The following is an 11,201-nucleotide window of genomic DNA, read 5'->3' on the forward strand; positions in this document are numbered from 1 at the left end:
GTTTAATACTAACACCCTATTCCGTGGTATTTAGAGGTGGGTTAAGGCTGCAAACGTCAACCCGGGTGTAACCAAAACAGAATATTTACTCGAAACCCATTGGTTCAAAAGTAACCAGTTGAAGTTAAATTCCAAAAGTAACGCCAGTTGATTAAATATTTCAAATACTTGGTGATATTTACTAATATCTGAACTCTATGCGTTGCAGTTGAACCTAATTGAACTTGGATAATAAATCTTTATCTCATAATCGGCTACCAATAATAGAATAGTTAAATGTCAATTCAGTTTCAAACAGGTCACTTCACAACGAGTAACAAAACGACGAAGTTGATAAATCTCTTTTGAAAATCGAATTGTCCATAGTAATTTACAACAATTATGGTGTATGCAATTTTCTGTTCTGTGCTTTTAGTTGTATCATTTGAAATAATGTTGTGTGGTAATGTTGTGTTTTACGGAGCACATTCTCACAACGATTATCAGCAAAAAGTGCCGTTGTGGAGCGCCGTCAATGAGGTCAGTTTCTACCAAAAAAATATCAGAGGATCCTTTCCAGTTGCTCTAACTACCCCCACCCCCAACCCCAATTGGGTGCATCTATTTTGAATTTGTAACACACGGCGCATGTCCTACACCTACATATAAATCTATACTATTTAATGGCACATTTCTGCAAATTGGAGATGCATAAAAGAAAAGGGGTAATAGTAGAAAGAATTCAAAATTGGGACGCCCTGGGACGAGGTGTCAACTCTAAAAAATGAAAAATGATGTAATATTGGCGGTGAATGCGTTGGATTTATGTAAGATCTACGCTTGAGGCGTTGAAAGAAAGTATTGCCGGTTCTAAGCGTAGATTGTATATAATTTTGCGTTTCTAAGCGTAAATGTTACATAAATTTGCTTTGAATTTAGCGTTGATCTTACATGATATTGCGTTTCTAAAAGTACATCTTACATAACTTTGCGTTTCTAAGCGTGGATTTTATATAATTTTGTGTTGAGTTTAGCGTCGATTTTACAAAATTTTGGGTTTCTAAGCATAGATCTTCCATAAATTTTGTGTTGAAATTAGCGTCGATTCTACATAATTTTGGGTTTCTAAGCATAGATCTACCATAATTTTGTGTTTCTAAGCGTAGATCTTACATAGTTTTGAGTTGAAGTTAGCGTTGATATTTCATACTTTTGGGTTTCTGAGAGTAGATCATACATAATTTTGCGTTAATTTTAGCTTTGATCTTACATAATTCAGATCTGTTTTCTTAAGAGACTTTTTTGTTTGTAAACAATCCATTTTAAATTTTGTCGAAGTTGTTGCGTGCATTGAACTCGTTGCCGTCTGAAACAAAAAAGATCCGGTTGAAAATCAAAAAAATGAAGAAAGAATTTTGCTGTGCTGTCAGTAGAATGTTACTTCTTTTAGAGTAAATCAATTATTATTTAAAATCTGCAAAAATGAATAGTGATTGTTGATATTAGATGATTTTGCATACATTTTATGACGGAAGTCAAAGAACCAGTTTTTAGACAATCTGAAAAATTCCACTTCAAAAATTTTTAGTACCTTTTTGCTTGCTTCCATTTTTGAAGATTTTAACGTTAAAGACGTCACAATCGCTGCGAATTTTCAGTTCAGACCGCAAGCTGGTTTGAATTTTTGCTGCAACATTTGAACATTTGCTCAGACATTACAAACTAGCCAACAAAAACAATTTTGATGCTGTTTTCTTGAGAAAGTAATGATTTATAACGAATTAGTGCTGAAAAGATTGTTAATTTCAGAATTTTTGTCTGAAGCTAACAATCTTTTTAGCACTAATTCGTTATAAATCATTACTTTGTCAAAAAAAACAGCATCAAAATTGTTTGCTCCTTGTTTTTTCCAACTTTCAGTGAGCTAATGTCCACAGGGGTGGTGCTACCAATGTGGCCAATAGTGGTCCTTGTTGAATATCTCAGCACCATAATTTTGCTCAGGCCAAGTTTCTGTAATACACAAAAATTCTTGTGTTACTATCACTGGTTTCAAATAAAAGTTCATCACATCCAATTTTTAAGACAACTACCGAATTCTAGGCAAAAAGGTAACTTTGTTGATTGCACTGAATCAGGATATGCTTTTTGATTATCAATTTTTATATTGTTTTCAAAAAAAAATATTAGAACCAAAATGCTTTTCGCAACCCTTTTTTTCACTGAATGACGACTGAATAAGAATTGACCTTGAGTAAGTGTCAATACTGAGCGCATAATTTTTGACCCAGTTCCAACTAATAAGTTGAAAACTAACTTTGTTATAGGGTATTGGGAGTGTTGAGGCGGACATTCATCTTGTTCAGGGCACTCTCTTCATAGGTAATAACCATTTTAAAAATTTGTGAACAAAATTTGGTGCTTTCCGAGAAGGGGGTGTGATCGCGTCTAAAATGTGCCTTTGATAGGCCTGCCAACGAGGCTTAATTTGTTGAATTGCATGCGAAACTTTTTATTCAGACACTTTGAACGATTTCCGTATTATTTTCATAAATATTTCAATTATTTCCAAAAAGGCAAGTGATGTCAACGAAATTTTTATATAAGACTGAAATGTTGTTGATTTTCTTTTCCTCCTCATTTCTCTAATTTCCATTCCATTGATCGTTAACAAGCATATTAGACTAAAAAAGAGAAATGAATTCAAAATTCGGATTGAAAATTTAAAGAACGATTTTCTATAATAATTTAAATAAATCCCAGATCTTCTTCTTATTAACTACCGCAGTGCGTCAAACACGCCTTATTGACAACATAGTTTTATGTCAATTCTATTTTTAGCTTTAAAAACTTTTTCCATACACCTGAATTTTGGGCAAAATTTTGCAACTTTTTCAGGACACGATGATCCTAGTAACATAACACTGGCGTCTGAATACTTGGACCCTCTCAAAAACAAGATCCTTGAAGACGGTCATATTTGGAACTTCGACTCTATTCAACCCCTCAACATTCTGTTTGACCTCAAAACATACGGACTGTCTACCTACAAAGCTTTGTACAGTTTGATACATGCAAACTATTCGGATATGTTCAGCTACGTTGATTGCGATGGAATTTTTCACCAGTCATTTTTGCATTGTATAATTACAGGTAACACTTAGTTTTTTGCATTTACTCTCTTTAATCATATTTAATTTGAGGTTTTTTTTTTAATTATATTTCTTTTTAATTAAATCTGCGTGGTCTCCATTATCTAATATTCTTGGTTTATATTGATCTAAAATTTAAATGTTTGCTGATTATTTCTTTTTGCCAATCTTAAGGTTATCTCCGATCTCTGACATTTCTTCCTCTCTCCCTCAGCCTTTTAACTCTCGTTTTTAAATTTCCTCGCGTTAATGAACTGCGCTCAAGTACCCTCCTGTTGATTTACATTGCTTACGAAAATACTCCCCTCTCATTGGGTGAGTACAATAAGAATTCGGGCTTGTTTCTAATTCATCAAGAGATTGATTCAGCTCAACACAAGCGTCTAGGAAAAGTTATCTTCACATTGCGTCCCACACAATCGGGTCGCTGATTATCAGACAGTTCAACTAATTGCTGCGTTCAACTACGGAGCTCGCGACAACAGCATGTTAGCTGATCCTCGTATGATGACAACAGAAAGTGACTGAACTGCTCTGTCGAAGGCAATGGATTGTCCCACTGACTGATAATTTCTGCTATCAGCTAACAACGACATGCGCAAAAAGGCCTTCTTCAGAGTCCTCGACAGACCGCCCAAAACTTCAATTGCCAGCGGGACGAACATAATTCCTTGTTGAGCACAACTATTTTCATACTGAGCATATTTTCGATCTTCGGCAGCTTCAATTGCATAGCCTGACTTCTCTGCCGTTAATTTGAGGTGAATTTATTCCAAGTGAAAAAAAATTTTGCTCCTGTGTGAGCTAAATTTTATTCGATTGAGTGAGTAAACTAGAGAGTGTACTGTGCAGAAAAGTTAACGGCAAAAAACTACTTTTTTTTGCTTAATTCAAGGTCTGAACTTCGGGTGCTGATGCGTTCTCAAGCTTACTTTTTAAGAAATTAAATTGAAGCTCGTGAGTTGGGCTCTTCCCTGTTAAACACCGCCCTATTACCGTAAAAGTACCATAACGAGAGGCTATTATTTCACGGCGAGACTGCGTGAGCAAACTAAAAAGGAAATAAAAAATGTGAATTAATACAAACCTTTGTTATCAAACTTTGATTCGGAATCAAAAGTTTTTGCTCATTAAAAGTTCAAATAAGTGTGTTTTTTTGTTGAAGAATTCTTCATTCTTCTCAATCGCTCTCTATAACATCAGTCCTGTTCTCCTTAAGTTTCAGAATTCTTCTCGTTTCAATCTTAATTGAACTCTTGAAAATTATTTATGTTGTCCCCGCTCGTTGGGTGAGACAATATTTACAAAAATTAAGGTCCCCTCTCATTGGGTGACACAACTCAAAAGACTCCACTCTTCTTGGAGTTCACAATGTTTGCCCAAAATAGAATTAAAAAGTGCTTTTGCATTGCTAAGGGCTAATGAGAGGATAAGAGTTAATAATGGGCAAAGAAAAAGATCCCAATTTACATATGCGTTTCCAAGCGTGTTGAACTTTTCTCCTTTATGGCCAAAATTTGGAGAGGGGGGGGGGGGAGGAAGAAAAACAGTTCGAATAGTTCAAAAAACAGGATCTTTTATTGTATCGCACCCCCCCCCCCCATTTTAACAGTTACGCATTATTAACAAAACTCAAAGGGCACGGGACATATTATCACAAGTAATGTCTTATCTATAGAGTACCGCTTGTAATAAAAAGGGGGCATGGGCCGGGAGCCGGTGACAAAAAAAAATCAAATTCAGCCTGGCTTACTTTTTTTAGGTAATCAGCCCATATTACATATGGAACACGAACAGGCACCTCATTACTGCTCACTGGATAATTCAAAGCCGTCCAAGATTGACTCACGCAACGACACCTTTTCCCCAATTTCTTCATTCCACTTCACTTCCATTTTTGGAAATGTCCAAATTCTCAACCAATGTCAGCTAATCAAACTGCAGGAAATGATACAAGGCAACTGTTTTCTGTTTTCTTGGGAATTAACCCACTATTTACCCACTAACCTAGTCGATTCAGGATGTTAATCTTGCAAGAATCTTGCAAGATTATACATAATCTTGCAAGATTTTCTTGCAAGATTAACAATATTTGGCAAGATTTGCCCACTAATAAACTTGCAAGTTCAATAGTTTCTAAGTCATTTGTTTAAACAATACTTTTGGTCTTCAACTTTCGCAAAACAAACTTCGGACACCAAGAAAAATATAACAAAAATATGAGAAAAAATGCAAAAAAATCACAAGTTTTGTGCTTAAAATAAGTTAAAATTTTGTCTCAAAGTTAGAGAAAGTTTGAGATAAATACCCAGAGCGAGCCCAATTTTCTAGCTTTTCAACTTTCAGCTTAGCATTTTTAATTTTCAACTACGCTGAATTTTTTTAATAATAAATTTAAACTCAGCTTTTAGCTTTCTCTAAAGAAAACCCGGGTTGGCAAAAGGTTTCAATCTTAGAATATTCATATTATCAAAGATTGACTTCAAAAATCAAAAAAGTTATATAATATTAGGAAAACTACATCTTTGTCATATATGAAAGTTCCACGATAAAACTTCTTCTTAATTGGAAGTTTTATTGTTACTATTTCTCCATAAGAACGAGCAGGAGGTATTTAACTTTTCAAAGACACCATAACAGGAAGTTGTCTTTTGGTAACTTTTTAAAATTATGGGGTCAACCCGGGAAGGGACCAACAATATAGCACAAAACTATGTCCACATAGCACAACCCAAATATGTCTTTTTCAAGACAATAATATATCTACAACGGTCGAAAACAGTTCGCGACTCATTTAAGAATCGCGATCATCTAACAAACGCCTTCGGTTCTGGGGTGCCCCTGAAACGACAGAGTTTTGGGACCAACTCCTCGAGGCGGACGGAGAGAGAAATGTGATAGTCTTAAATGCAGATAATTTGCCAAACGTCCATGACTACTTAATGAGCAAAGGTTACAACAACTCAAATCAAGGCTGCCAACAAACTCCGAGTTGGTGTATGTAACTATTTTCAGAAATATTCATTGTTTATTATACTTGATTGATATTTTATGACAAAATGAGACAATTTGTCTTTTGCAGAACAGGTTCTACATTTTATATTTTTGTGCTTTTAAGTGTTTTCGTAGGGGTGCAGACACAAAAGTATGGCCCAAGCAAGGGCCAGGACTTAGACCTGTTTCACTTAGACCAGTGAAACTTCAGAGCCGACATGTTGAAAGGAAATCACATATCCAGCGAATTTGCAAAAAACAAGGAGGTTCGATAATGTGCGTACGCACATAATGTTCCGACCCCGCTCATCCACATTCTTGACTTAATTCGCTACCAAAAGATGAAGAGATAGAAAACTTTCAAAAACATACACATCGTTCAATAAACAACCAATGAAATACGAAAGCCACGTTACAGGGCCAATGAAAGTTGTTGATAATATGACTACTAGACAACAAACATTATTTGGTCAAATCCTAAAAAAATCTATAATAAAACAATAACCAAATCTATAATAAAAAAATCATAACAAAAACAAACTCGCATCAGAAAAAACCAAAACAATTTAACCTTGACTTCATTAGAAAAGATATGCAACCTTTCCCCAATGCGACTGGTTAAAAGATCGACAAAAAAGAGCAAATAGGTGCAAAGTTCAAAAATACTTTTCCATTTTCATAAACAATTATTTTCACAGTTATTAATGTCATGAGATATCAACTCAAACCACTAAATTGTTCATTTATATCTACATAGGAAGCAATTGAAACTTGTCATTATCCAATTTTTGATTGCGCAAAACTTATAAGCCAATGAGATCCTCGATTTTTGTTATAACTTAAAAAGAAACTAAAAATCCTTTGAAATGTACAAATATATAAAAATCTAACATTTTACGAAATCTCGTAGTGACAGTAGTAACAAAGCCGAGAAACAAATGTTTGAAGCTCAAATCGTTATAAATTATAGCTCACTGGAAACGGGTTGTGACCTGTGTTTTCAGAGACTGAGCTACACATCGGCCGAAAAACTATTTAAAAAAGACGAAGCTCAAAAACCCAAATTTATTTTTGAAAACAGATATTTTCAAAAGTCACAACAGACTTAGGATTACAACAAAAAAGCCCAAATTTATTTTTAAAAACAGATATTTTCAAAAGCCAAAACAGACTTAGGATTACAACAAAAAAGCGATGGATTAAGTTTCAACCCCTCAGGAAGCCAATTGGGCCTGTTAGTAATGAGGATAAGTCACGAGCCCACAAAAAAAAACAAATTCTTAAAGAAGCCAAAACTTCAAACAATTTTACAACACGACGCTGTTGAAGGCACTATAATTATAAGATGTTACCTGCAAACACTGTCAATCATCATTTTCCCGTAATATTAACATCAATGAGACTTCCTTATAAAAGGAATAGTTAGACACGACAAAAACCCAAAAATTGAACAGTATAGAAATCTCGAAATCTTGTTTTGTGAAACTAAATGGTCGAAGCAAGCAGTCACAACGTATAACCAAGCGCCAAAAAAAGTTTGAATCACCACTTTAGTTGAGACTTCAAATGAGTGAGATTAAGTTACATGTTGACAAAAATAAAAGCAAAGTAGGATTCAGATACAAACAAAATTTTTTAATTTAATTTGAAAGCCATTAAAACAAACTGCTATGAACTGAAATCTTCATGTAGGTTGGGTTATACGTCTTGGGGAAGCAATTAAGAGCTATCGTCTTTCCGTATATGACGTACTTCCATGAAAAGAAAGACAAACTCAGGCAATTTCAAAAACCCACAAAGTTTTGAGAGATAACTGTGTCCAGCCCCAAAAATCATAAACTATTCAACGAAAACAATTAAAATATCCAGATACGCTTGTTTACAAAGTTGTGCATTTTCCCTACAATGCCCTCCTTTAATTGAACTTGACAATAATGCGACAATTCGACAAGGAAACCGAATGAACACTGTTTGGAAACAGATTAAATTATGCGATTATGATATAAAATAAAAGAAAAATTAAAAACCCATAGCACCAAAATGAAGAAACCATTATTTGAATATATAATCGTTACCGAAAAAAATTCATAAATTAAAGGAAGTCGGTTTCTGCCTGTTGTTATTGACTGCCCCCGAAGTTGAGAGAAGTAAAATAGTGGCAAAGTTCAAAAATTCACCGATACTTTCTCAAAAAAATATATTCAAAGTCATAACAGACATTAGATAACAACAAAAAATGTCTAGGTTCTTTTACACCTTCCAAAAACAAACTGGATGTTTCATTGGGGACACTAAGTCATTCAACAACAAAAATTATAAGAAAAGAAAACAAAACGCAAGCGGTGCATAAAATTTTCAGGAAATCAGTTGGTCAGAGCAAGAAAAACCATGAGCATAATTCTGAAACCATAATATAATCTCTTTTGACTTCGTTTGTTGTATACAGTATATGTCATTAATTGAGCCTTGATTTGAAATTCTTGTCCGTAATTTATATAAAAAACATTAACACAGCGGAAAATTTTTGAAAGTCGCGCCACATTAAAATCCAAAAAGTTTTTATTATGAGGATCCATGGTGAGATATTGTTGAGCGTCTAACAAAACACTCAATTGTTGAACTGGTTGCGAAATAGATCAATTCTATATTACATTTTTAAGTTTGTCGAAATTAAATAATGCATTTTGTACAATTATCGACTTTAAGTTTGCAGAAAACTGGCAAAATTATAATTCCAGAAGACTCCTAAAGCCCGCGTGAGTACGACTAGCTCTTTTTTGAGATTAAAAAGAATATGGCCACAGTTTAAAGGTGTCTACTTCCAGCAAATTTGAAGCAAGTGCGCTTAAAAAAAGTCATTTTTCCGACGGAAAAAGTCTGAATTCTGAAAAATTTAGCATAAATTCTAGCCAAAAACACGGATCGAACAATTCAGCAACCATCCTCTGTCTTTAGAATTAAAATCAATAACACTACAGTTAACATTTTTAACTTATTTTGGGTTCAAAAATGTGAAAAATGTGACTTAAATTAGGTCAAAAATGTGAAAAAAAAGCTGAATTCGATAACTCCCTATAGAGACCGAAAATTGAAAAAATCTTTTAAATTCAATTTTATGCGCTGGACGGGCCTTCTAATGATACCCCTCACAACTCTCTACGATTATTATATCGATGGGCCAAAATTGTCTGAACAGAAAAAACCCATTTGAGTATATAGTTCCTCCCCCCCCCCCCCCCCCCCCCCCTACAAGTGGGGTCGGAACAAAAATTTAAAATTTTATGTACGAAAAGTATTATAGTGCTAATTAAATTTTGAACAATGGAGAAGAATAATGAAATTTTGAATCTGTCTTAATTGCTAAAGAACTCTTTACTTTTTTTTACTGGTAAAACGTACACTTGTCGGTCACTTTGAGGACAACAGTGACACAACAGCAACTTCAATTAATCAAAAACTGAGTGACCGAAGTTTTTTTTATCAATTACTGGCGATCAAATTAGAAGCTTTGTTTCCTCAAGAGGAAATGCACCGATGAACGTTACTTGTTTTCCTAATTCCCATTGACCAATTGGAGAGCCTTTTATGCAATTATTTGCAACATAGTCTTTATTAAATTCTGTCAAGTTAAGGAAAATTTGCAAAAAAATACATTCAGTATATTTTTTTTACAAAATTAAGAAGATTTTTTCTAGAGACACAAGTTGTTAGCTCATTAAGATAACAAAACTAAATGAAACACTACTTAGTTCTGCTTTTAAAAAACAGACGAAGTTTCGCACGCTATTGTTTTCTCGCTTCATTAAATATCATATAACTTTTGGCTGTACACCAAAACAAAATCGATCAAAACAGTCTTGTTTTTGAGAAATTGATAGTGTTTGCATTTTTGGTAGTTATGACAATTGTGAAAAATGACGTAATTTCCTGGTTCTTAACAATCCCAAATATAGATATTTGTTTCTTTCTGTAAGATAAGCTCGTAGAAAGATCAAATTAACAGAAACAAAACATCCAGGTAAAACCTGAGGTCAATAAATTGTGGTGTCGTTTGTAAGAGACTTTTAAAGTACTTTCTAAACTTTTACTAAACTGTTACTTATAGTTCTTCAAAGGTAGAAGAAGCTGGCCTTGGTCTGTTGGCGGAAATCTGTAAACAAGGTTCTTTTTTAAGGATATTGGACCAAAAGTGATTTTTGAGTTTTTCGTATGTCTTTCGGTTTTTGAACAAATTGCATTTACTCTAGTTCAATCAAAGCAAATACTGGCCTTGTTTAATTAAGCAATTTATTAAAGCGTTTTGAGCAGTTTTACTGACATAGGTCTATTAATGTCAAAATGAAAACCATTACAACTGTTTTTCTTGCTTTTAAGATAAATTGTGATTTTTATCAGCAGCCAAATTTCCGGTTCCAAATCATCAATTGACGAGTTGTTAACTTGAATTCGATGGTGATGAAGGTTCCTATGCTTTCTCTAAGCTTTTAGACTTAAATTAAATGCTTTTGAAATTTGATATTTGTTTAAATTGTTATTCCTTCTGGTAAAGAAGTATATTTTAAGGGTGAACAAAACTGGCAAATTGCCAAAACATAATTTGCGATAGATAGCGATAAAAATTGTTTCAATCTGCAATCCAGCAGCAATGCAGTGAAAAATGCCACGAGTGAAAGAACGAAAATTGATATGAAGTGATCGCAACGTTATATGGTTGTTGAAAATCTTGACAACAAAAAAAAACAAAGCTGGACAACTCCCCAACTAGACATAAAACAATTATGCAGAACTAGAAAAGAATAATTTTTAATTGGAAAAAGTATTTACAAAAATCGATCAAAAAAACTTCAGAGAGTTAAATGGCCGCATGCCAAAGAAATTTCTAGCGAGAAAGCAAGTTTTTTTTATAGAACTCTATTTTCTCTTCTTAATTGAATATTAGAGTGATTAAATTTCATGCCTCGAAACCACACGTTTTTATTCGACTTTTTGGCGCGTCCAAAATTACCACTGCAATTCGACTGCAACGCAGCCGGAAGACTGAGGAATCAACTTGAACTAGAGACTTGTGTAGGTTTC

General features: G+C 34.0%; 1 protein-coding gene across 1 annotated transcript; it reads left to right on the forward strand.

Annotated features, from left to right (window-relative positions):
* Positions 1–277: 277 nt before the first annotated feature.
* LOC142349437 (uncharacterized) lies at positions 278–6,231 on the forward strand. Its single transcript, XM_075400983.1, has 5 exons — positions 278–519; positions 2,307–2,361; positions 2,878–3,132; positions 4,894–5,088; positions 5,931–6,231. The coding sequence occupies exons 1-5, from the start codon at positions 382–384 to the stop codon at positions 6,134–6,136; spliced, it is 849 nt and encodes a 282-aa protein (XP_075257098.1). The 5' UTR covers positions 278–381; the 3' UTR covers positions 6,137–6,231.
* The last annotated feature ends 4,970 nt before the right edge of the window (positions 6,232–11,201 follow it).

The sequence above is a fragment of the Convolutriloba macropyga genome, chromosome 11 (assembly GCF_964194025.1).
Source record: "Convolutriloba macropyga chromosome 11, txConMacr16.3, whole genome shotgun sequence".
Lineage (NCBI taxonomy): Eukaryota > Metazoa > Xenacoelomorpha > Acoela > Convolutidae > Convolutriloba > Convolutriloba macropyga.